The sequence below is a fragment of the Littorina saxatilis genome, linkage group LG16 (genome assembly GCF_037325665.1).
Source record: "Littorina saxatilis isolate snail1 linkage group LG16, US_GU_Lsax_2.0, whole genome shotgun sequence".
NCBI lineage: Eukaryota > Metazoa > Mollusca > Gastropoda > Littorinimorpha > Littorinidae > Littorina > Littorina saxatilis.
The window spans coordinates 14,802,206-14,829,869 of NC_090260.1; the positions used below are offsets into that span (position 1 = coordinate 14,802,206).

General features: G+C 41.5%; 1 protein-coding gene and 1 long non-coding RNA gene across 2 annotated transcripts in view; one reads left to right on the forward strand and one right to left on the reverse strand.

Annotated features, from left to right (window-relative positions):
* Positions 1–461: 461 nt before the first annotated feature.
* LOC138950474 (uncharacterized) lies at positions 462–19,487 on the forward strand. The gene is made up of 3 exons (XR_011450673.1): positions 462–550; positions 4,543–4,700; positions 14,646–19,487. It is a non-coding gene; the product is annotated as an uncharacterized lncRNA (long non-coding RNA).
* A 6,633-nt stretch (positions 19,488–26,120) lies between these two features.
* LOC138951317 (uncharacterized) overlaps positions 26,121–27,664 on the reverse strand; it is a 42,198-nt gene continuing 40,654 nt past the window's right edge. Inside the window, exons 6-7 of the mRNA XM_070322942.1 lie at positions 27,599–27,649; positions 26,121–26,202 (exon numbers count right to left, since the gene is read on the reverse strand). Coding sequence (XP_070179043.1) covers positions 26,151–26,202; positions 27,599–27,649 — 103 coding nt within the window. The 3' untranslated portion in view covers positions 26,121–26,150. The remainder of the gene's footprint in view (positions 26,203–27,598; positions 27,650–27,664) is intronic.

Sequence of the window (27,664 nt, forward strand, 5' to 3'; positions counted from 1 at the left end):
CAAAGACTAGACGGTCAAGTCAACTTTGAAGTATACTTTTCCTGCTGACCCGGACAAATGTATGAGCAAAGCGACACGTCAGACACTCCTGAAAGATGCACGCACAGTTTGATTCCCTAACGCCTACTTTCGATTTCCGCCATATGCGGCGTGATGCAATCGAACGCTGCCATTGTCGTATAAATTCCACTGCGTGGCTGTGCGGAGGATTATTGCAGACGCGTTACGCTCACTGTCATTGAAATGCGTGATAGAGTCGAGCCGGTCGGCGAGTAACATGAACTGAGAGACTTTTACCCACAGCGGAAATCGGAGCTCAACTCCGACCCATGGAAATCATTGAAAGAGGGAGACGCCCATTCACAGCGCGAGTAACTCCGGTTGTAACGCGCGGAGTAATGTCCCCTGACGATTCCTTGTCGTTCATTGGTTGATCGGTTTGGAAATTTGCAAGGTCGTGACCCCTGACCGGCCTCTATGCGCACACCAACGCTCTCGTGGTCGCCCGCTGCTTCTGAAACTGGGACAAGCGACATTTTGCTGCTTTCAGGTAAAACTTTGACGACGTCGAATTACAGGAGAATGAGCTCGTAAGTTGATAAATCTTTCACTGAAGTGCGTGTTTTAGTGCTCTGTGACCAAGTTTCATCACTTTCGTGCGACTTTTAAAGCTGTTTTCAACCGTCGTGCGTTTCTTATCGCATGTGACAATTTTTTTCCCTTCGCTAAAGTGTCGTCTGCCAGCCATCCAGCAAACGACGGTATCTCTCTGTGTGCTTCGCTTGGCTAGACACGTGGCATGCTGTGTTCTGCGTTCGCCGCATTTTTGGGGCGGATTCTAGGTGGGTGTATCACACGTTTTCTTAGGAAAAAGGATGTCTGTGCACTGGAATGTAACGAGATAGTTGAATTATGCGCACCATGTGGGAACTAAAGACGTACCGCGGCGGTTCAGATCGTGCGAAAATGTGTGCATGAGCTTGACAGTGACACTGAAAATGGTGACACTGCTAGTTGGGCGTTTCAACTTCCGTCCGCCTCCCATACAAGGCGAGTCATCTCGTTTGCTGTACCGGCTTGTATAACGTTTTAAGGGTTCATGACGAAAATGGTTTAGTAGATGGACCTTATTAGAGTAATACTACTAGACCGACGGCGTAATGTTTTCTTGACTTTTAAAAGGAAAAATTGCATGAAAAAGGTCGGTATCAACTATCAAGCTATCATTCGACGATTCGTGTCACTCACTTGCAGTTGCATATTGAACCAAGATAGCAAATTTTTTTTGGTTTGTAACCTTTCTGTCTTCTGAGGCAGCAGGATAATAAGATCAGTATGCATAATATTTAATTTAGGACCAATTTTGTTTTTTTAAAAAGGCGAAGATGTTGTTTGGTTGCGTAACTGCTACATATGAGACGACCTCCGATCCGTAGCACGAACCACTGATTCATGTTGTGAGAGTTCCACCTGTGGTATGATTCCAGGAAAAGCCAACCTTTCAGAGTGGTTGTGTACCAATGTGTGGTTATATTTTATGTATGTGCTGTGGACTGAGGTTTGACTATCACTATGAAGTGCCAACACCCACTGACTGCAAACTGGTGGGTGGGGTAGAATGAAGGGTGTGTTGGAAACCGAGTGTGTACATACGTATATATACATGTATGTGTTACACATAAACTCTAAGAATTTCTCTTCAACCATGTACTTAAATTATGTGCTTCATTGCTCGTCACAAAAATGCTATAGGTTTTGTTTCGTTGTAAAATACAAGTATGGGCCAGCAATCTCAAAGGCAAAGTAGTCTGATTGGTAGGATCAGTAATTTTCGGATAAAAATTAGACTCTGTGGTTTCAGAGGGCTGCTCAACTGAAGGGATTTAGAAAAATACTTTCTTTATTATATATAATAACGAAAAATCAAGACGGTAGAGTTATGATTATGTCGGTAGAAGAGGTATTATTAACTTGAACGAGCGGGTTGATCTTGAACTAACTTCCTACTCAGTACTGTTATTTCCTTGAAAACTGTCAGAGCTGCATGTGTGAATCACATGTATTGAAGTGATGCTTGTTATCTTTCTGATTATGCACGCGCGACTAACTACATCAGTACTGACTTGAGTTTTACGCTCTTAACAGGAAGGTATTTTGTGATTTTAGGAAAATGGTGTCGACGTTTTCCCTGTCTTTTTTTCCTTGATGTGACAATATCATTATGATTCGCAACTTCCTGGGGCAGGTCGGCTTAATTCACTTCTCATTAAAGTTAAGTTGATAATTGTTGGTTGAAAAAACAAAAGTTTTCCCCTGAGGAAAGAGACGGGTTTGTTGCATTCTGTTTTGGAAGGTAGAAGTGTTACTCTACACCTGTTAGTGTGACTGGCGGTCAGTTGTTTACTTGGATTCAAACAGTTGAGCTGTAGGTGTTCTGTGCTGTGGCTATAGTAGGGAAGTCTCTGGTTTCAATTGAGTTATGAATATGTGCATAGTGCAAGTATTTTAATTCATTAAGTGTGTGTGGTGTGGAATACTGGAACCTTGTGGTAGCTTCGACTCCTATGTCAGTATCATAATCATACTGGAGTCATAGCCTGTTGTTGAACTTGAAGCAGATGTTTTGCACAGATAGTAGAGTTGGATTGTTTTTCCATGGAATGAACCATCTGTCCACCACTGTTTGTTGATCAGGACATTTGATAGCACCGCTTCCCATAGATTATAACTCGACATGTAGGGCCCTTTATTATCATCCAAGGTAGTGACCTCTAAGGCTCGCAGAGCAATTGTTCATTTCTTTGTGTGTCACCTGCTTGTATCATGTATGCAGCTTCCAGATGCTACTTAAAGAAGACTGCACTTTGTACTTTTACTGTCATAACCAACAGCTTCACACCTCAGCGCGGAGGGGTTTTGCAGCCAACGCAGTGAAGATAGAGAGGGAACATTTTCCCAGCCCGCGTGGCAGCAAGCAGGATGTCTCTAGACTTTGTACATCTTAACCCTTAGGCTGGTTCAGTGGTTGTCGCGACATATGTCGTGCTACTATACGTATACTGTCACCTGGTTGTTAAGACATCTGTCGCGCTACTGGCTTTGTCTGTTTGGTGGGTCCCCCCGCGGGTTAGTGTGAAGAATTTACCCGATGCTCCCCAGCATGTCGTAAGAGGCGACTTACGGATTCTGTTTCTCCTTTTACCCTTGTTAAGTGTTTCTTGTTTAGAATATAGTCAATGTTTGTAAAGATTTTATTCAAGCAGTATGTAAGAAATGTTAAGTCCTTTGTACTGGAAACTTGCATTCTCCCAGTAAGGTCATATATATTGTACTACGTTGCAAGCCCCTGGAGCAATTTTTTGAGTCACTTGAGAAAAAGTGACTATGTAATCGGTCAGTGTTAGTCTGTCCGGCCGGCCGTCCGGCCGTCCGTAGACACCACCTTAACGTTGGACTTTTCTCGGAAACTATCAAAGCGATCGGGCTCATATTTTGTTTAGTCGTGACCTCCAATGACCTCTACACTTTAACGATGGTTTCGTTGACCTTTGACCTTTTTCAAGGTCACAGGTCAGCGTCAAAGGAAAAATTAGACATTTTTGAGTCACTTGAGAAAAAGTGACTATGTAATCGGTCAGTGTTAGTCTGTCCGGCCGGCCGTCCGTAGACACCACCTTAACGTTGGACTTTTCTCGGAAACTATCAAAGCGATCGGGCTCATATTTTGTTTAGTCGTGACCTCCAATGACCTCTACACTTTAACGATGGTTTCGTTGACCTTTGACCTTTTTCAAGGTCACAGGTCAGCGTCAAAGGAAAAATTAGACATTTTATATCTTTGACAAAGTTCATCGGATGTGATTGAAACTTTGTAGGATTATTCTTTACATCAAAGTATTTACATCTGTAGCCTTTTACGAACGTTATCAGAAAAACAAGGGAGATAACTAGCCTTTTCTGTTCGGCAACACACAACTTAACGTTGGGCTTTTCTCGGAAACTATAAAAGTGACCGGGCTCAAATTTTATGTGAACGTGACTCATTGTGTTGTGAATAGCAATTTCTTCCTGTCCATCTGATGCCTCATATAATATTCAGAACTGCGAAAGTGACTCGATCGAGCGTTTGCTCTTCTTGTTAATTAGTGCTTTTGTGAACAAGAAACAATTAACAAGTGGCTCTATCACATCTTTCCCCGTCGCGATATAACCGTGAACGGTTGAAAACGACGTTAAACACCAAATAAAGAAAGTCTGTTTGGTCGGTTCCGATTACCTCCCATGCGAAAACCTATGCGACCGTTTTTCTTTATTTTTCTGTTAATTCACCAGTGGCTATGTAAGTTACATGTGTTACAGAATTGCACCAGTGTAAGCGTTAACATGGCATCCTCATTTGAAACGCCCCTTTCTTCTAGTCCTTACATTTTCTAAAAATTAAGTTATATTTTTTCTGAGATTTTGTTGGTTTTAGGTACCAGTGGGCAAGGAAGGCGAAGTTTTCTTCTTTGTAGACTCATTGTTTTGTTGCATTTGTTTCAGGTGGGCAGAGTGTCTAGTGTCTACGCCTTGACTGCACCGCTGCTGGGTGTATGCAACTGACCCGAGTTCGGCTTTGCTCCAACAAAGCAGCTGAACCATGTGGTTGACAGTTGTCACTGATCTTTGTGCTTGCCGGCTTTTGTTGGCATATAGGTAAGGTGTGTATTAAAGAATGTTGTGCGTTCTGATCAGTGGTGTCAATGTTACTGATGGGAGAAAATGGACGTGTACTGATGGGAGAAAATGGACGTGTCCTGTGAAGCTCTTCATAGGTGGTTTTTTTTTCATTTTATTTTTTTGATAGAAGAAAGAACATAGCCACGACAGGAAACCTGAATAAGTTAATGATATATTCCTATTTTGCGTCCTCAGTTTCATCAGTGGCCCACTGTGGACATGTTTTCTTTGTGCACTACCAAACGGGAAACCTTAATTTCACAGAAGTAATTGATTTGAAGCTGTCTGCTTGTCATTAAAGCTTGACACAAATAGCACAATGTGTTTTGATCCAACTATTTGTCATACATTTGTTCCTTTGGGTGCACTGTGGCTTGCTAAGTCAGTAAGTGTCACTATCTGGCTATGACAGTAAAAGAGACTACCCAGTGTTCTTTCTATGGCTCCGCAGAGCTGAATGAGATGGCTCCTGGGGTACAAGGACATCAGAACCTAACAGTATGCTGTCAGCCTCTTGACCTACTTTTAACATAATGGAATGGGCTGATGATTTTCTTATTACTTGTCTGATTACATTGCAAAAGTTATGATTGGTTTCGTTCTGAATACTCAGAATAGGCAGTAGGCACATGAAATCATGTACACTGAAGTTCTACTGTGGTGTTTAAAGTTGGTTGGTGTTACTGTTAGACAAAGAGTATACATAAAACTTGCTTTTCGTTCACAACATCTCTGCATGATGATTTCCACAGACCTGTACTGACTACGGTTTGAAAGAACAGCAATCCAACGCTGATGGAGATGTATGTCAACTTTGTTTTTAGAACTAGGTGTTAGTAAGGACAGAGAGAGAGAGAGAGTCGATTACTTTTCGTTCACAACATCTCTGCGTGATGATTTCCACAGACCTGTACTGACTACGGTTTGAAAGAACAGCAATCCAACGCTGATGGAGATGTATGTCAACTTTGTTTTTGACTCACATGCGAAGCAAAAGTGAGTCTATGTACTCACCCGAGTCGTCCGTCCGTCCGGCCGTCCGGAAAACTTTAACGTTGGATATTTCTTGGACACTATTCAGTCTATCAGTACCAAATTTGGCAAGATGGTGTATGATGACAAGGCCCCAAAAAACATACATAGCATCTTGACCTTGCTTCAAGGTCAAGGTCGCAGGGGCCATAAATGTTGTCTAAAAACAGCTATTTTTCACATTTTTCCCATTTTCTCTGAAGTTTTTGAGATTGAATACCTCACCTATATATGATATATAGGGCAAAGTAAGCCCCATCTTTTGATACCAGTTTGGTTTACCTTGCGTCAAGGTCACAGGAGCTCTTCAAAGTTGGATTGTATACATATTTTGAAGTGACCTTGACCCTGAACTATGGAAGATAACTGTTTCAAACTTAAAAATTATGTGGGGCACATGTTATGCTTTCATCATGAGACACATTTGGTCACATATGATCAAGGTCAAGGTCACTTTGACCCTTATGAAATGTGACCAAAATAAGGTAGTGAACCACTAAAAGTGACCATATCTCATGGTAGAAAGAGCCAATAAGCACCATTGTACTTCCTATGTCTTGAATTAACAGCTTTGTGTTGCATGACCTTGGTCACATGTATTTTGGTAGGAAAAATGTGTAAAGCAGTTCTTAGTGTATGTCATTGCTAGGTTTAGTTATTTGACCTTGACCCTGAAGGTCAAGGTCATGTAAAGGTCAAGGTCAAGCATGTGAGTCGTATGGGCTTTGCCCTTCTTGTTAGAACTAGGTGTTAGTAAGGACAGAGAGAGAGAGCCGATTACTTTTCGTTCACAACATCTCTGCGTGATGATTTCCACAGACCTGTACTGACTACGGTTTGAAAGAACAGCAATCCAACGCTGATGGAGATGTTTGTCAACTTTTTTTTTTTTTTTAGATCTAAGTATATTGAAGACAACCTTTAAAAAAAATGTAAGAAAATCGTGGGGGGTAATGGGTTAAAATGGGGGTAAATTTACAGAGGTTCTGAAGAGAAAGTTTGAGAAAATAAGGGTCTTGAAAGTGGGGCCCCACTGTATTAGTCGGGAGAGAGTTGATATCGGGGTCTAATGGCGGTGTTTAAAAAAAATATAGAACAGGACAGATTGATCTTGAGCTGTCACTGTCAGTTGTGAATGCAGTGCAGTATCCACACTTCATAGCATTTTGTGAACTTTCCACAGGGGTGCTTTGTGAGACCTGCATGATACATCTTTCCTTTGATAATACAGTCAGTGTCGCTCATGTCCACTGGGGTGTAGCCTGGCAGCAGTGGCATTCACAGCCTACACTGGTAGATAGGCAGGAGCAGAGATAATGAATGGAAGATGCTGTGTTTGAACAGTCTCATTGGATGTGTAAAGCCTCCTTGCTACCTCTCTCTGGGTGAGGTACAGTTTGCTCAACAACTTCACATGGCTGTAAACTTGTGTGTGAGTAGTTAGAATGGGATCTCATGTTGCGGGGGGGGGGGGGGGGGGGGGGGAGTTGCAAATCAGAATGTGACTCGCCTAAATGGGGTGAGGCCTTATTTAGATGAAGTTGTTGTATGCATTGGTGGAAGTGAAGCGAAGCGTGGCGCTGTGCATCAATGTGAGTTTGTGGATTCAGCAAATTCAGAATCAGAGCCCCGTTGTGAGTTTGGTAGTTGAAAAGCGGTGTGCAACCACTGAGCCAGCGGTTTACTTTTTCTATCGCGATGTGCACACTTGCAGAGCTAGCAGAAGTTTGAACGCAGTAAAGTTGTTCATGTACTTGCATGTTTATCATAAAACTTGAATGTTTTACAAATGGCAGCTTTGCTGAGAAAATAGTTGATCATTGCAATGTTTCTGCAACTCGTGTAAGTGTTAAATATATGAGTTACCCTGGAATAATTGTTGAGATACATGTACAGACAGTTGGGCATGTTAAGTATGTTTGTGCAGGCCAACACTGAAATGCCCAGGTTGTGAAGCTGGATGAGCTTTATCTGTAGATGACCTACTGAACAAGCACAGTGTCAGCTGGACCACTACTCCTCTTGTGTAACTCTAATGACACACACACATGTGACAAGATTGGTGGTACATTTGCATATTGACTGGTAGAGATCTATGCTTTAGTTTGGCATCACTGCTGTGGTTCGTGTCTGTATTGAACAAACTTCCACTTCTTAGTCTGTGTTTGGGGAATGTGATGTTTTTTGTCTTAATTTTTGTAGCTTGTTATTGATGATTTTTTCAAGCATTGTTTTAGAGGTTGACGCATGCACCTCTGACTTCACTCCTTCGCTGATACCCAATGCTATTAGTCGGCCTTGTGCTTGGGAAATTGCGCACTTTGCTTTTTTTAGTACTTTTCTGTATGTACCTTTTGTCTCTGCGACATAGCAGACAGTTGAAAGCAATGAAGGAACACGTTTCACAGCTCATGGCTCATGTGATGGTAATGGCATGTACAGCATACGTACGCGTTTACAAAGCAGGAAGCATTAAAAAACAGCATCAGGCGGGTGTGCTTTTGTACTGAGACAGATTAATGAAGCCAGCTGATCGATCAGTACAGCATTCAACATGTCATTAGCAACAACCATTGCCTTTATGTTACTGAGGCAAGGCTATTGATTCAATGCTGGGGTTGTACGCGACACTGTCATGAACATCTGTATTGAACATGCATACGTCAGCACTAGTTACACTTGATGCAGGTTTTTCTACCCACATCCTCTCTCTGATTCTGTGAGGCAGGTCTTGGATGGCAGTGTGTGTCTCAATGGAAAGGATTAATGTTAACAATGTGAGTTAAGCTGCCTGGCGCGAAGTGGATTTGGTTAGTGTTAGCGGTATAACCTCCTCTGTGAGAAACTGAGGCAGGTCTTGGGTGACAGTGTTAGTCTCGATTTAAAGGATTAATGTGAACAAGTTGAGTTAAGCTGCGTGGTGCGAAGAGGGCTAGGTTAGTGTTAGCGGGTACCCACCTCCTCTGTAAGCATGGCGGGCAGGGCTAGGGTATCTGGTGTGTGTGCCTGAGTGCTGTCGCTCTCTATTGATTTCTCCACACTCTCTCTGCCCCTCTCTCTCTCTCTGCTCCATGCTTTCCATAGTGCTGCTACCAGCTTCTGTCTCTGCAATGCCGCTTGACCCACTTCATCTTGCTTCTCTTCTCTTCCTAGTGCTAGTGCTACCCCTCGTCCACCTCCCTTGGAATTGGATGTCGGTGAATGTGACAGTAAGCTTTGGTCAGTTTGGTGAAAATGTCGTCTCTTCCTAAAGCTTTGGTCAGTTTGGTGAAACTTGTCTCTTCCTTGCTGGTGTGGTTTGTGTGTGTGTTTCGCTGTTTTTGTAGGTTCTACGTTCCAGCTGTCGAGAGCGTGGCTATGCTCCTGTAGTTAGTTCGCGTAGTGTTCTCTTGTGGTGTTAATATTACTTTGTGAGCTTAGTGTTAATGTTGCTGTCTGTTTTGCGTTTATGTGCGGATGAGCACATCTTGTCATGTAACTTTGTTTTGTTGCGTGTTATATCTTTCCAGGTGTTGGTTTTTGTGAGTTGATGAATTCAGCAAGAACATTTTGCTTTGGTTTTCAGTTTCATGTGCAGTCGTCACGTGTGATTTTATCTTCTCATTTTACTTTGGTTTTGTAAAAGAGGTCATGTGTTGCTTTGGTTTTCACTTTCATGTTCGGTTATTGAGAAACGAGTATCCTGTATGCAACTCGTGCGTTCGGAGCGGTTGTTTCCTGCGCTAGTATTGTATTGGGGGTATTGTTAATAGCATCCTGGTGTCAATATTTCCTGGCACAGTTCAACGGTCCTAATTTGGTTTGCCTTACTCTATTGTCTGACCACTCGCACTCATCATCCTACAGCAACCAGGAAGTGGAACTTTATTTTAAATTTTATTTTTGCCGTCTGATTTGTCATAAGTGTCATGGCTGCCAGTTGGAGTGGATCGAATCATGTGACAGTTGGAACAAATTCATTTATGAAATTAGATGCGTGGCTTGTGAAAACTTTACTCTTTTTAGTGAAATAAGTTAGTGGAGCACGATTTCTGACAGAACTTCACTCTTTTTAGTGTGCTAAGTCAGTGAAGCACTATTTTTGACAGAAAACCTTTAACAAAAATTGAAAGAGACTAAAATAGCAGGTGTTGAATTACTAGAGTTCTTTCTTTCTTTATTTGGTGTTTAAGTTTTAACGTCGTTTTCAACCACGAAGGTTATATCGCGACGGGATTATTAGAGTTACTTTGCTGTATATCCTCGGTATGGTTGACTTTGTTACCATGCCAGAAAACAAGGTTCCTTTTGCTGATGAACACCAGTTAGCCAGGCTAATGATGATCTTCAAACCAGCTTTTGTCAGAGAAGACCCCTTTTAAAATGCGACTTGAAGTAAAATAGCTAGCATACCGACGAAGGTATCGGGTTAACACCCACTCAACCTCCTTGACAAAACCACTGGTGACGCACTTTACACCCCAGGCATTTCAGCTTGCTGGGTGCAAGACAGGTAAGTCAGCTTGTCAGTTCTATGGAATCGGGATTATATCTTTTTATCATTTATGTATGTGCTGCACTGTTCTTTCTCCTCCGTGGTTCTGCTACTAGGTTTCTCGTCCTATATATCCCTCCCTTTGTGTCGTGTGTCTTTGCTCTCCTGGTCTGATATTTAAAGATTGAAAAGAGGAGTCTTGCTGGGTAACGGTGTCGGCAGGGGGTAATGACGGCAGGGGGTAATGACGGGTGTATGTAGTTGTCAGTCGCTCTTTTCTAATGTCGTAGATAGTGTGTGAGAATAAAGAGAGAAAGAATTGTCACTGTAACTGTAGTGTGAGTGCGACACAGAGAGAGGAAAAGACTTGTCAAGTACTGTAACTCTAGTGTTAGTGTCGGAGCGCTCCAGAGAGAATAGACTTTTCACTTGTGATCCAGTTGAGTTGCTTCCTGCTATGTTGATCATTCTTTTCAGTTGAAACAGTAAGTTTTCTTGATGGTGTTTTTGTGTCTGCGCTTATTTTTTTCTCTTAAAATGTGATTCGTACCGTCAGAAAAGTTGGCTCTGGTTATGAGGGTGGGGTGGGGTGACCGTGTGTACACCGTGGTTTCCTCCTTTTGTGACTTTGAAATGGCTTGTGTAAGGGTATGGAGTGGGTTTTATGTCTTTACTGCAGAGTTCTTTTTGAACAGTGATAGAAAGAGCTGTGTTGTAATTGTCACCTTCAGATTCGGAGCGTCACAGTTGATAAGTTTTAACGGCCATGCAAAGAGTATATATCTGTTTAGCTGTGTTTTGTGTGTACACAGTTGTTTTCTCCTTTAGTGACTTTGAAATGGCTTGTGGAAAGGTATGGAGTTTTTTTTTGTTAACAGTATTTTATTCGTAAACATACGCATGATAATATAACATCATTAAGAAGGAGCACAACAAGTTTAAAACTTATGATAAGTGCTCACATAAACATGCCTGAAATTTCATGGCGGAATATGATCAATGCGACACATTTTTTGAAAAAAGAAGAAAAGAAAGGGGGAGAAAAAAAAAAGAGAAATACAACAAGGAAAGGTATGGAGTTGGTTTCGTCTTGACTGCAGTGTGGTCTGAGTTAAGAGTTTGATTGGTGATAAAGGTAGGTGGTTTGTAATTGCTGACTGGGAGCGTCACAGTTAAGTTTTAAGGCCCATGTAAAGTGCCCTGGGAGTATAGCTCACTTAACCCATGTTTTGTGTGTGCAGGGTGGTTTTCTTGCCTGCGGTAGTCATCACCCATGGGTGTAAACATTCCAGGGGGGGGAATGGAAGACCAGAGTTGAAAGGAATTGATGATGCACCCTTTCCTGCAAGTCTGGACCTGCAGCAGGAAGTCGGCAGTGATAGGTGGGCTCCCCACACTCTTGTCCCCAACCCCACTCTTCCTTCACCTGCCCCACCTATATAAGTGGAAGGGGGGGGGCTGCCTTCGTCGTTTTTGTCACTTGCGGGGTATCCATCAGACTAGTGAGTAGTGCCACTGTGGGGATCCATCCACAGCTTTGAGTGTTCTTTCCTTCTGTAAATAATGTGGTATGATTAAGACAAAAAAATGAAACGTTTTGGTTTTGAGGTTGATTTTCAGGTGTGTGTGAATAGAATTTTTGTTGTGCGGGGTATCTATCAGACTAGTGAGTGGTGCCACTATGGGGATTCACCCACAGCTTTGAGTGTTCTTTTCTTCTGTAAAAAATGTGGTAAATGATTGAGAAGGTACAATGGAAGGGTTTTAGAGGTTGTTGTTTTGCAGTTGTGTGTGAATTGTTTTTGCTGTGCAAAAGGAAGCAGGTTTCAAGTACCTCTTATCTGATGCAAATGCAGGAGTAGGTCTGGTCAGCTTGCAGAGGGAACAGCGGGTTATCTGATCATCTCGTTGCTGTGTTTTCACTGTGCTTCTGTATAAGGCAAAAAAAAAAGAAAAAAAAGTGTGGTTACGGTAACATAGCCAAAAAAATAGGGTAGGAAGGTAGGCAATCACTTTTTTTTTTAAAATTTTTTTTCTAATGTGTACAAATTAAACCTACTTGACAGGGAAATAAGTGTGCGACTCGGGTGATTTTGCTTTCATTGCGTTTTCTGCACTCGGTTTTTTTTTTGTTTTTTTTTTGACAAATGTAATAAAAAGTTATAGGGTCGGCCCCTAAAAATAGGGTAGGTCGGGTTACCGTAACCACACCTATTGTTTTTAGGCCTTATGGGAAGGAGAAGAAATAGGGCAGAGAAATGGATCACAATTTTTGTTTTAACTCCATTCTTTTCCATTTAGAACTGATGTGAATGATAGTGTGTACGTTTTAATGTGTGCCACCCACCTAACTGACCTAGAGGAGCAGCTGCCATGATTGAATTGAGATCAAGTGCTTCTGCATACTGCTGCAGCAGGGTTAAGTTACATTTTGTTGTGGGGAAACATTCGCACCAGCAACTTGAACCAGTGTGTACAGGGGGCGACAGGTGGGAGAGATAAGTGAGTGACGTCGGTTTGGATGACTGATACTGGCGTTCAGTGTGAATGTAGGGTTGTTGTCGATTAGTGCTTTTGTGAACAAGAAACAATTAACAAGTGGCTCTATCCCATCTCCCCCCCTTTCCACGTAGCGATATAACCTTCGTGGTTGAAAACGACGTTAAACACCAAAGAAAGAAAGACAGTAAAGAAAGTAGGGTTGTTGTCAGCATCTGATATGGATCTAGGTGGTCCATGGTGTGTTACAAGTTCTCTAACATGTCAATGTCATTTTGTTTCTTTTTTCACGGTTTTCTTTCCACCCTTTGTATTTATGGTTGGTTCATGCTGAGTTCCATGGTTACTTTCACTTAGTTGTAAAAGAAAAAGTGTCGTCTGTCTTCAATCTCGCTCTTATACCTGTTGAAAAATCTGTCGTAATGCACTGTGCTAAGTTGCTGCATGGAAAAGTTTTTTTTTAAAGATTTTTTTCATTTTTGTGTGCATTTATTTTCCTCTATCAGAGTGAGCTTTTATACTGTAAGAGTAACTGGTAATGGTACTGTGTATGTTGCACAAAAGGAAGACAGCAAGTTTGCATGGGAATGATTATGATATTGGTCATGCTTTGAATTGCTTACCTACCTGTTTCTTTTCAGAACAGATCCCCGGTCCAAATGGTTGATTGCGACCTGAGCACTGTTTTTGTCCACCACTCTTTCACCTTATCAGTTCTTCGTCCACTCTGTGTGTGTGTGGGTGTGGGTGTGCATGATTTGAATGCGTTTGAAAAGGTGGAGGGTTTGAAAGTGGATGCTTGCGAGTGTGTGAGAGATGTGTGGATGCTTGCGAGTGTGTGTGAGAGATGTGTGGATGCTTGCGAGTGTGAGAGATGTGTGGATGCTTGCGAGTGTGTGAGAGATGTGTGGATGCTTGCGAGTGTGTGAGATGTGTGGATGCTTGCGAGTGTGTGTGAGATGTGTGGATGCTTGCGAGTGTGTGTGAGATATGTGGATGTTTGCGAGTGTGTGTGAGAGAGATGTGTGGATGCTTGCGAGTGTGTGTGAGAGATGTGTGGATGCTTGCGAGTGTGTGTGAGAGAGATGTGTGGATGCTTGCAAATGTGTGAGAGATGTGTGGATGCTTGCGAGTGTGTGTGAGATGTGTGGATGCTTGCGAGTGTGTGTGAGATGTGTGGATGCTTGCGAGTGTGTGTGAGATGTGTGGATGCTTGCGAGTGTGTGTGAGAGATGTGTGGATGCTTGTGAGTGTTTGTGAGATGTGTGGATGCTTGCGAGTGTGTGTGAGAGATGTGTGAATGCTTGCGAGTGTGTGAGAGAGAGAAAGATGTGTGGGTGTTTAAGAGTGAGAGCTGAGCGTATATCATCATGCATGTGTTTGAGAGAGTGAGAGAGACTTGTGTGCAAGAGAGCAGTGTGTTTGAGAGAACGAGGGATCTGCTGTGAGCAAGTGTCTGGTGGTGGTGTAAAGCTATGGGGAGTTAATGTGTAAAATAATGTTGAGTCGTCACTACTTTACTTCATTGTTAGCAGCATTGGTTACGCCTGTCGAGTAAATCATAATTTGTACATTAAGGTCATAGAGGTTTTTTTTTAGTGTATAACGGCACAAAAACGAACGGAAGATGAATTCACAGGGTCACCTTTTTGTGCTGAGTTTGATAATGATAGAGTAAGGATTGGAGAAGATAGATGCTTGTTTCAAAGATCATGTGACCACGTTTTGGTATCGAGTTGCATAGTGATGATTGAAAAAGATATCCTAGGTTATGAGAACCTATTTATATGTTACGGCGTTGAAATGTATACCTGTAGTGATAATTGAAAGATTTGAAAACAAAAACACAGCCTTCAAATTTCGATATTATATAAGCCCTCTTTCAGGAATGTTTGGTGAAGTCAGAGTTATATTTGTGCAGGTGCGGAGTGCTGCCCCCCTGACTGGGAAAGCGGTGTTTCTGAGGAAAAAGACTGGATCCTGCTGGCTGCTCTTCCGCTGATGAAACTGGGCACATATTTTACACACTTGGCCATTCCTGTTAAACATTTGTTTCTATGGTTCTTGTTATATTCCCGTCATGAAACTACATGTCCACAATTACAGCAAAAAGAGACGTCATTGCGAAATAATACGAATGACACTATGAACAGTTACTGAAGATTAAGAGTTTTTGTTTTTATTCAATTGAGATAAATAGAGAATACTACATGGCTTGCTGTGTCGTATCAGATTTACACGAGTTGTTTTTTAAAATATTGAACTGCGAGCGAAAGCGAGCTGTTCACTATTTGAAAAAGCAACGAGTGTAAATCTGGTACGACACAGCAAGCCATGTAGTATTCTGTTTATCCTACATACTGTACTTACGTGTATTTTACTCAACACGTCCCGCAGTCGAGGCAGCCACATTGAAGACGCTTGATTTCGAACCTCGATCTCTTCTAAAGCCTTGTGCAATCTATTACGTCAAAGCAAAGAAACGTCACTCTTGAAAGTGTGGCGTGACGTGTTTGTTCTAAAAATTCATCGAGGGGAATTAACGAGGGCATTATTTTCTACAATGACGTTTGTCTCGGTGACTTTGGCATCATTAGTAGTGGCAAAAAACAGGTCCCTGTCAGACTTGCTTGACATGACCTCATTTACATGATATACACACGTGTGATTTGAACGATTATTATCTCATGAGTATCTCTCTCACGTATGTAGGATAATTTAGTCAACTACACAGTGAAGGTGGCACCATGGTTGACCAAGAGGGGTGGGGGTATGAATGGAGGTTGGATAGGTCAGTTTCCAGTGGGGTAGTTCTCGCTGACGTTGCAAATGAGATGGGTAGAGAAAAACTTGCTAATAATATATCGCGACTTGTGAAACTATGTGTATGGGCGAGTTTGCTATAGTTAGCATCTTTTGCTTCAAGACTTATTTTGCACATAAATTTTGCAAGGGAGATAATACATCAAGTTGTTGGTAGGGAGATGGAACTTTGTCTTTTCTCAAACATTTCAGTTTGGTATGGGTGACATGGTCTCGTTTGCGAGAATTTGACACATGCATTCTGTCGCACCTGAAGTTTGCGAAAGGAAAAGAGAATCGGGTTTGAGTTCTGGGCACCTTTGCGGCCACACTTCAGAGATCGATGAAAATTCGCAGTCGCTTCACCATTCCCAGGGTTTTTTGAGTCACTTGAGAAAAAGTGACTCTATGTAATCGGTCAGTGTTAGTCTGTCCGGCCGGCCGGCCGGCCGTCCGTAGACACCACCTTAACGTTGGACTTTTCTCGGAAACTATCAAAGCGATCGGGCTCATATTTTGTTTAGTCGTGACCTCCAATGACCTCTACACTTTAACGATGGTTTCGTTGACCTTTGACCTTTTCAAGGTCACAGGTCAGCGTCAAAGGAAAAATTAGACATTTTATATCTTTGACAAAGTTCATCGGATGTGATTGAAACTTTGTAGGATTATTCTTTACATCAAAGTATTTTCATCTGTAGCCTTTTACGAACGTTATCAGAAAAACAAGGGAGATAACTAGCCTTTTCTGTTCGGCAACACACAACTTAACGTTGGGCTTTTCTCGGAAACTATAAAAGTGACCGGGCTCAAATTTTATGTGAACGTGACTCATTGTGTTGTGAATAGCAATTTCTTCCTGTCCATCTGATGCCTCATATAATATTCAGAACTGCGAAAGTGACTCGATCGAGCGTTTGCTCTTCTTGTTATTACTACTTAAGTACTTTCCAGGCCTTCTGTATCGGAGCATTGTCTTGCTAACATTTGCCATGAAGGGGTAAAGATCTGGTTTCTGTTTGGGAGAGAGATTCACCATTTAGTGATTTACACGTTTCCCTACCCCTTTTCTGACACCGCCAGTTCAAGCTTTGTTGTTTGCTCCACTACTCCAGTTGGATGGAGACTTGACACTAGCAAGTCTGAAGAGTATCACGCCTCACCTGAATCGTGTGTGAAGGGAAGGCACCTTTGCAGCAAAACATAAGCGATGAAGGGCGACGGTTGATTTTGTTTTCGTTGTGGGAGAGAGATATTCATCAGTTTGTGTGAATAGGGAAGGCAAAAAGTCTTGCTCCTGAATTGTGGGCACCTTTGCAGCAAAACATCGATGAAGGGCGACGGTTGATTTTGTTCGAGTTGTTGGAGAGAGATATTCACCAGTTCCACGTTTCCTTATCACTTTCCCGGCCCGTCTGTACATGAGCACTGGACGGAGAACTGATAAGGGCTTGTGGGTGAATTGCCATCATTTGCTTCACCGCTTGTTGTGGATGATTTACTACCATTCACTATGAGTGACACAACCGTCGAATGCTGAAGAAGCTACCATATGCTTCACTGTTCATTGTTGGCGTTTATTCAATTTTTTTTTTATGTTGGGTTCAGTGAAAATTGGTTTATGCCTTGCGTTTGTGAATGATGGTGACTAAGTGGATGCATTGTAGTTGTAGTTATAGGGCTTGTGGGTAAATTGCCACCATTTGCTTCACCGTTCATCGTCAACGTTTTTTTTCTTCGTGTTGCGTGCAGTGAAATTTGGTTGATGATTTGAGTTGGTGAATTTCAGAGTGTCAATTTTTACTGTCGTGTTCATAAACTGGTGGTGAGTAAGTGGATGCATTGTAGTTGCAGAATAGTCGGACCTGTCTGAAAAGGGACTGACAAAAAGTGGTCGTTATAGACTGTTGGCCGCTATCGAGGGGTCAAGGCTCCCCACTGGCGCTGTAATTACAGTGTCCCAGGACCCCCTCAGTGGAGGACTTTGCAAAGTTTTGCTAGACCTTCACAAAAACGTTACCTGCCTTGCCGGTTAGATTTATTCACATAGACATTTTCTTGCCTTCGAAATCCAGCCAAGTGTATGCTAGTGTGATTAATTCGGATTATACTAGCACAATTTCACATCAATGGTGTTAGAGAGATTTTAGTCGTGGAGGCAGTGTCACGTTGAGAGCCAATGGTAGAAAATATCTTGTCTGCAGGGGAGAGAATTCAGAAAAATATTGGGTTGAGTGCTATTGCTAAAGGTCAAGTTCTTCTCCTTAACTTGCAGGTTGTAAATAGAGATACTGCAGCCATCACGTGGCAGGAATGTCACGTATAGTATGGCAGCGTGAGCATTTGCGGCAATTCCGAGAAACATGTTTGCAAAATGAGGGTAATTCCACCATGGCAAAAAATGAAATTGTATTTTTTTCCTCTTATCAAAACTCGTGGAGTAGCCTGGCATTTCTAACGGATTCTGTTTCTCCTTTCACCCTTGTTAAGTGGTTCTTGTATAGAATATAGTCAATGTTTGTAAAGATTTTAGTCAAGCAGTATGTAAGAAATGTTTAGTCCTTTGTACTGGAAACTTGCATTCTCCCAGTAAGGTCATATATTGTACTACGTTGCAAGCCCCTGGAGCAATTTTTGAGTCACTTGAGAAAATGTGACTCTATGTAATCGGTCAGTGTTAGTCTGTCCGGGGCCGGCCATCCGGCCGGCCGTCCGTAGACACCACCTTAACGTTGGACTTTTCTCGGAAACTATCAAAGCGATCGGGCTCATATTTTGTTTAGTCGTGACCTCCAATGACCTCTACACTTTAACGATGGTTTCGTTGACCTTTGACCTTTTTCAAGGTCACAGGTCAGCGTCAAAGGAAAAATTAGACATTTTATATCTTTGACAAAGTTCATCGGATGTGATTGAAACTTTGTAGGATTATTCTTTACATCAAAGTTTTTACATCTGTAGCCTTTTACGAACGTTATCAGAAAAACAAGGGAGATAACTAGCCTTTTCTGTTCGGCAACACACAACTTAACGTTGGGCTTTTCTCGGAAACTATAAAAGTGACCGGGCTCAAATTTTATGTGAACGTGACTCCCAGTGACCTCTACACTTTGACGTCTGCTTTGGTGACCTTTGACCTTTTTCAAGGTCACAGGTATGCTTCAGGTATGCATTGTGTTGTGAATAGCAATTTCTTCCTGTCCATCTGATGCCTCATATAATATTCAGAACTGCGAAAGTGACTCGATCGAGCGTTTGCTCTTCTTGTTTGATTAGTGCTTTTGTGAACAAGAAACACTTAACAAGTGGCTCTATCCCATCTCCCCCCCCTTTCCCCTATCCCATCTCCCCCCTTTCCCTCGTCGCGATATAACCTTCGTGGTTGAAAACGACGTTAAACACCAAATAAAGAAAAGAAAGAAAGCCTGGTATTTAGGTCGCGATTCAGGCTGTGATTCAGGCTGTGATTCAGGCTGCCTTCGCTGTACAGAGTTCTGTACCAGGATACTCATCTTTTCGAACACCTAGCCCCGGATAGTCATAGAGACCACAGCTTCAAGAGTGCATGTTGCAAATGTGATTAAACATGAGATCGGTAAACCCAGAAAAAACGGCATGTTTTGTTGAGCTCCAAATAAGTGGCAGCAATTTTTCTTTCATGGTGTTTTCAAGATGTTTGTGTGTGAAGATGTTTGTGTGTGTGTTCGACGTGTGTCTGTGTTCGGTTCGACGTGTGTCTGTGTACAAGCACACTTAATGGTGTTTGTGTGTGTGTGGAGAGAGAAAGATAAATCCAACACAATTTAGTTTGATTATTCTGTTTATTGCAGCCATGAGGTGATTTTTAAAATAACATATCCAACACCATAATTGAGTGCTGCATTGTATTCGAATAATGTAATACACGAATTTTCATTTTACAAATCGTTGTGGACATTCCACCATGCATCTATATATATATACGACTAGTGTCTGTGTGTCTGTGTGTGTGTGTGTGTGTGTATCTGTCTGTGCGCGATGCACGGCCAAAGTTCTCGATGGATCTGCTTCAAATTTGGTGGGCATATTCAAGTAGACCCGGGACACGACACAACCTGGTCGATATTTCAACACGTGCTCTCAGCGCGCAGCGCGGAACCGATTTTGGTTCCACCTCAGCTATTTTGGTTCCACCTCAGCTTACCCGGGCCCCCATACCGACACACCATAGCCGCTACACCACATCACAACGCCAAAGTTCTCGGTGGATCTTTTTCAAATTTGGACACCGTATTCAGCTACACCCCGGACACAATATCATCGATGAGATATTTCAACACGTGCTCTCAGCGCGCAGCGCTGAACTCATTTCCGTTTTTGTGTTCATTTCACCATTATAAGTAACTCTTCCTTATCTTCTCCAGTGTTTGGCATTTATCTCCCTTCCTTCGTGTGGCTTTCCCGTTCAGTTGTAAGTTACTACACTGCGCTGTCCACTGCGCTGAGCGTCTTCGGATATTCCCGGCGTTCTGTTACTGTTACCTATTTTTAGAAGGTCAACGCAGTGTACAGAACGTAAATTGGACCCGTAAATTATCCTCACTGTAAAAGTGCAAAGGTCGAATCAATTTATAGCCACGCGAAAAATACACTGTCATCTATCTCTCTATAGATACGGCTTCTCTGTGTGTGTGTGTGTGTGTGTGTAAGTGTGTGTGTCTCTATGTAAGCAACACCTGTGCATTCTTCAGTTCTGTTTGTGATGTGGTCTGGCGGCTTTTGTGTAATTTTATGTACTGGCCTTCCTTTGAGAAGCCATAACTTGCTCAGTCCTGTTTGAGTGGAGTTCGCCTCCAAAGGTGATTAACACGGTTACATTCGTTGACAAGGATGGGACTCGATATGGTCAGGAATGGCATTATGGCCACTGAATCATTTTCGTGCTGTTCCCATTCCACGAATCTGGGAGGGACCTAAGCTTGGCGGGTCCATAGTTCGGACCCGGCGAAGCCGGCGTACGGCTCTAAGTACTTCTTCCCGGCGAAGCCGGCTACCCGGCGAAGCGGGTATTCATTCTAGTTTTACATATTTTGACTGTAAAGAAGCTATACGTACATTGTCTATGCCTATACCTGCACGGCAAGTTACTACAGAGGAACCCCCCCCCAAGACCTAAAAAAATCTGAGAAAATCAAGTTTTAAAAAGGAGGGAGTCTTAAAATAGGGGTGATTTGACAGGTTATGAACAGAAAGTCTTAGAATAGGGGTAATTTGATGGTTATGAACAGAAATTGAGAAAACTAGATCTTTAAGAAGTCTGAAAAAGGAGGGTGTCATAAACAATAAAATAGGGATGATACAATTTTGTGATGACCTATTAAAAGGGCATATATTTCAGAGTAGGGATTCTTCCATATCTCCACAGAAATGAGCGGCGTCGGAGGCTATTTATTGTGGAAATTGACCTTGCTGATTAAAAGTACTATATCGAAAAAATAAGATATCGCCCGAGTAACATGGTTTTCACTGTTACACAGCTAGCTATAAAGAACGACCGACATAATCATAAACTCCTCTGCCGAATTTTCTTTCTTGTAACTTTTCTGAAATTTCAGCATCCTTTCTTTGAAATGTAAACATGTTGCACTTTTCCCTCCTTTCTTTGTAATTCTATCTTTTGTAAATAGATACAAACACGGCACGGTTGGCCTAGTGGTAAGGCGTCCGCTCCGTGATCGGGATGTTGTGGGTTCGAACCCCGACCGGGTCATACCCAAGACGGGTCATACCTAGTGGCTGCTCCGCCTGGCGTCTGGCATTATGGGGTTAGTGCTAGGACTGGTTGGTCCGGTGTCAGAATAATGTGACTGGGTGAGACATGAAGCCTGTGCTGCGACTTCTGTCTTAATCTTGTGTGTGGCGCACGTTAAATGTCAAAGCAGCACCGCCCTGATATGGCCCTTCGTGGTCGGCTGAGCATTAAGCAAACAAACAAACAAACAAACAAAACACACGGAGACCGTCAGGTTAAATGAGAAAGGAAACAAAACTTGAATCTGTCCGAATGTCCAAAGAGGTTAAAAGAAAAGAAAATAACAACCAACCAACTTTTCATCTTACATAATGTCTAACATGTCATGGTAGAATGTCAAACGAAAGAATGATATTATTATTATTTATAACCCAATCTGTTTATGTTTAAACTGTTCAGCTTCGCTCACAGTATCATACTCATAGCGAGTCATATTGTAACTGAGGTTCAAAAAAAAAAAAGAATGAGAGAAAAAAAAAAAAAAAAAAAAAAAAAGTCATGGTAGAAGGGATGGTGGGGATGGGGAAGAGCATAAGATGTAGCTGCAGGTTTGGGTTGGAGAAAATGTGTGAACATATTAAGAAAGATGGGGTGGGAGGTGTCAAAAATGGTCAACTTAGTGCATGTGTTCTGCGCGTTCTTAGAATCCGGTTTCATTCTAGAATGGACCGGGTCCAGGTTGGAATTCTAACCCTGCGCAAGTACAGGGGTGCCATTCTAGAATGAAACCCTTGTTGCTGGTCCATTCTAGAATCGGCCCTGCGCAAGGTTGGAATTTGGGTCCAAGTTGGAATAGTCATTTCAGTTAGACTATCACACAGCCAAAGCCACAAATGTGGATTTTCTGTTTGTTTTTGTTTTTTGTGTGTTTAGTTGGGGTTTTTTTCCGGGTTTTTTACACTTTACTCAAAGACATCGTGAATTGGGATTGTGATGTTCTGAAAGTGATTACGATTTTGAGAGACACTCAGCACTGATCGCTACGAACGGAAATTTCCGGACTGACAGTGTTTTGACGATCTCGCTTGTAACTGGATTTTCTGTTTGTTTTTGTTTTTTGTGTGTTTGGTTGGGTTTTTTTTCGGGTTTTTTACACTTTACTCAAAGACATCGTGAATTGGGATTGTGATGTGATGTTCTGAAAGTGATTACGATTTTGAGAGACACTCAGCACTGATCGCTACGAACGGAAATTTCCGGACTGACTTAATCTTATTCATATACATGAAGAGTTTGAAACGTGGGCATATCACAGTTTGGAAGGTAGGGATTCTGATAGATTAAATAAAAACTGTCAAACTTTTAGGCATGGAATTCCCCTTTGAGAGTATTTGTTGTGGTAGTACTACTACTATGAATTGCTTTCAATGTTTTTCCCATAATATTATAAAACCAGACAAAAGTTGTTGTTGATTTCTGTTTTTGTTAATGTCAACTTTTTTTTAAACCTGTGACAACAGCTCTATAACTCACTCTGTCCTTCTGTTGGTCTGTCTGTCGGTTAGTCGGTCTGACCGTCTGTCTGTCTGTCTGTCTGTCTGTGAAAAAAATTGTCAAAAAACCAGACATTTCCGAGAGGGAGACAGCGCTGACATTGCAAGCGGCCGCAACCGGCTCTCATCACAAAAACAACTGCCCTGCAAACAATACCGCCCTGGTAGTCCCCCTTGCTATGGTCTGCCTTTGTTTATTGCGTACTCAGGAGTGTCAACTTTCTTGACATGACATGACATCGCAAGATCGCCAAAGGATTTTTTTCAGGGGTAGACAAATCAGCCCCATCTTATCAAAGGGAAGGTGCAGGTGGAGATAATTCAAGGGAAGACAACTCTGTCTTACCTACAAACATTACGGCCCCCTTTATTCAAGGGTTTCATTCTAGAATGGCACCCCTGTACTTGCGCAGGGTTAGAATTCCAACCTGGACCCGGTCCATTCTAGAATGAAACCGGATTCTAAGTTCGCGCAGAACACATGCAAGTGAAAAAAAAAGACCAAGTAATATTATATCTAAATGAACTGGTATTCACATTGTCTGTACACATTAACACGAAAAGAAATAATGCACAATAAGGTCGACTTTCAATTCAATATCCTTTTTTACAATTTAGCACTTGCAACATTACATGCATCTTCCCTTTCCTCAGAGGTGACCACCAAAACAGGAAAGGGAAAACATATGTGACCCTCCACCACGGAATGAGTCGCATGTCACCTCGGGCGGTTCTGCGCTAGGCTTATATAACTCCGGGGAGTGTCTGGTAACAGTGTGAGGGTCACCTTAGTCACAGGCTTATAACTCAAACAGTTTTCGCTCTTTTCTAAAACGGTTTTCACCACTGAATAGAGCATAAAAAACTCTTTAGGAAAATGTAAAAATATGAAAATCATGCAAAGGTGACATGCGACTCATTTCGTGGTGGAGGGTCACATATCCAGTGAGACAGGAAACACAAATACAGACGAGGGCCACTTGTTTACATATGTTCAAAATAAAATTGAAGACATGTAACCTTGACTTTAAAACAAAAAATCTGTATAGTATTGTGCTGGAAAATAAAATAAAACTGCATTCACTGTACATAAAAATATTCCTTGTATGATTTTGTTTAACGCTTGTCCACATGCACATATACATGCATGAATGCATTCAAACATGCTCACTGTACATCAAAAATTGCTTGTATCATATTGTTAAACGCTTGTGCGCAAGCACATAATTATACGTGCAAGAATGCATTCACACGCGCACTGTACATCAAGAAATGTCTTGTATGATATTGTTAAACGCTTGCCTGCATGCACATAATTATACATGCATGAATGCATTCAAACACACCGCACTATACACCAAGAAATTCCCGGTATGATATTGTTTAACGGTTGCCTGCATGCATATATACATACATATGCATGAATGCATTCGTACAGGTGCTGTACATCAAGGAATTGCTGGTATGATATTGTTAAACGCTTGCACATACTATATGCATGATTGCATTCGAACATGTACACACGCACACACACACACACACAAGAAATGGAGGTAGGAAAATGTCACATGCCACGAATGTTTGTGATGACTAATCATTGACTGACAAAAAAAGCGTGATGTCTGCCATACTTCATTTTTTCTTTCTGCTCTCCAGCCACCTTGTGTGTACACACACACACACACACACACACACACAACACACACACCACACACAACACACACAACACACACACACACACAACACACACACAACACACACACACACACACAACACACACATACACAACATACACACACACACACACACACAACACACACACACAACACACACAACACACACACACCACACACAACACACACACACAACACACACACACACACACAACACACACTCACACACACACACAACACAACAACAGGATTACACGAACACCCACACAAACATTGTTCAACCCACACTCCTCGTGTAAGATTATAGTTGTGTGCACCAACTAGGCAAGTATTATGGCCATAAGTGTTTTGTGTGTTACATTTTGTAACAAATGTGTATTGGTTATCACGCAAACTTAATTAGCTGAATTGGGGTTGATTGCTCAAGAAGGAAAAATCGATCAATCAATCAATCAATGAGTCTTATATCGCGCATATTCCGTGGGTACAGTTCTAGGCGCTCTGCAGTGATGCCGTGTGAGATGAAATTTTATACGGCCAGTAGATTGCAGCCATTTCGGCGCATATTTACCTTTCACGGCCTATTATTCCAAGTCACACGGGTATAGGTAGACAATTATTAACTGTGCCTAAGCAATTTTGCCAGGAAAGACCCTTTTGTCAATCGTGGGATCTTTAACGTGCACACCCAATGTAGTGTACACGGGGGGAGGTTCGGACACCGAAGAGAGTCTGCACACAAAGTTGACTCTGTGAAATAAATTTCCGCCGAACCTGGGATCGAACTCACGCTGACAGCGGCCAACTGAATACAAATCCAGCGCGCTACCAACTGAGCTATATCCCCGCCCCAACAAGCCTGTGATACAACCACCATCAGTACACCTGGAAGAAGTAAACATGTGCGTGTATGTTGGTATGAGGTAAGACATGTACAGGAATCAGCAGAGATGAATACAGTATGTACACCTGGGAACATATACAATTTGTACCTGTTCTCTACTTGATTTTGGGAGGATAAATTATCACTATTATGGATACAAAAAAAAATTAAAAAGAAGGTAAAGAAGCAGAAGTTTAAAAAAAACAAGTAAAAAAAAAACATCTCCAACTTCAAGCCAATCAAGTATCTGACAGGCTAGTTTTCAAATGTCTTTCGTGAAGCTAATAATGGTACGTGGAGTACAGTCTACATTTTCAAAAGATTTTTTTGCCAAGAACAAACGTTTGGTGCCAAGATCTTTGTATGATACAGCTGTTATTCACCTCTATATTAATTTTCATGGAGCAGTAATAAAATATATTTTCACAGATTATACATGGTTTTCTTTGTACATGACTTATTTGACTGTTATAAGTTGTGATAGTATTTCTTAATTGTTTTCCATAATTAAAATAAAGGAGTACAAGCTGATTTTGATAAATGCCATTTGAAGTGTAAAGTCATGAATGACTGTTATGTACAGAATTGTGCACACAGACTTGCTTGAGAACCACATACACATGTGTACACCTACATGGATGTGCAAAACACATTCACACGCACTCACACACTCAGACATGCACGAACGCACACAAACACACACACACAAATACGCATGCACGTACATACATACGCATCCGCGCACACACACACAAAGAGTTCAGATTCTTTGTTGTGCAGATCCTCAGTGATAGTAATGACCCTCTGCAACCTTTGGACGTGGAATATACCCAAGCCTGAAAATACAATATTAATAATCATTATATCACAGAAAAATGTGATTTAGATGTGGTGAGAGAATTTTGGAGTAACTGATTTTAGACAGCTTTATCAGAAGGCCCAAACTGATTGTTTTTATGATGAAATAGTGTTTATATTTGTACCTGGAATGGATAAAAAGATGGAAGAATGTTATATTATATTATATTGTCCGTCATATTTTTGAGAATACTTCTCGTACATAATGATTTATCTCAAAAACATCAAAATCGCCAAGAAACCAGTTACGCTAAAATTCCAGGATGACGATGATTTGTTTCTTCTTAGCGTTATTTATTTTTATGTATTAGGCTTTTTTTTAGAACACTTTGTGACTATTTATTTATTTATATGGGAGATTTATATAGCGCTTGACGTTCTCTAAGCGCTTTACATATTAATTTCTGCCGTGTGAGATGGAATTTTTAACACAATATATCACGCATTCACATCGGCCAGTAAATCTCAAGCCATTACGGCGAATATTTACTTTTCATGGCCTATTATTCCAAGTCACACGGGTATTTGGTTGACATTTTTTTTTTATCTGTGCCTATACATTTTTGCCATAAGCGCATAGTGCTTTTAGTTATGCGCTATAGAAATCTCCTTAATAAATAAATAAATAAATAAATAAAGACCCTTTTGTCAATCGTGGGATCTTTAACGTGCACACCCCAATGTAGTGTATAAGGGAAAAACACGGCAAAAATTATGAAGTAGTTTGGAGAATCTAAGACAGTTTAAAAAATAAAATAAAAATATCCTGTTTATGGCTCAAAGACTGAGGTTGTCGGTAGTGTAGCAGATCCAGATGCGACATATATACAGGCAGGATAGTCTAAGGGAGGTAATCCGTTATATCCATCTCGTTTCAGTATATGGCTATAGCCTCCCTTGTAACTTCATGCTCCATGTACATGTATAATTATATTTTCTTTGGTGTTGGTACTTTCCTGCATTTGCTCCCCTTTTTTAATCCACGTTTTTTATTTTTTAAATGTCATTCAGGGAAATGGGGAAAATGGAGAACTATTCGTGTGTGAAAAAATCCAAGATTAGATAGACTGGTAACGTTCCTCCCCCCCTCCCTACCGTATCTTTGAGACTTTAAATAAATGGGAAAAAATTGGGTCTGAAATGGAAGGGAGTGTTAAAATGAGGATAAGTTGACAGATGTTGGGAACAACAAGTTTGAAAAAAAGCACGGCTATAAAATTAATGTGTGTGTGTGTGTGTGTGTGTGTGGATATATATACAATGGGAGTTGGTCTGTGTAGACTAATAATGCCCTGCTTTTAATCCTGTTCATTATTAATTCTTTCAAATCAGACATGCATAATTCACCGTTGCAAACTAGATGTGGAGACTTACCAGGCTCTGTCCATTGTGGCAGGATTTCCATTCATTTGCTTGTCCCCCATACTGCAAAAATAACAA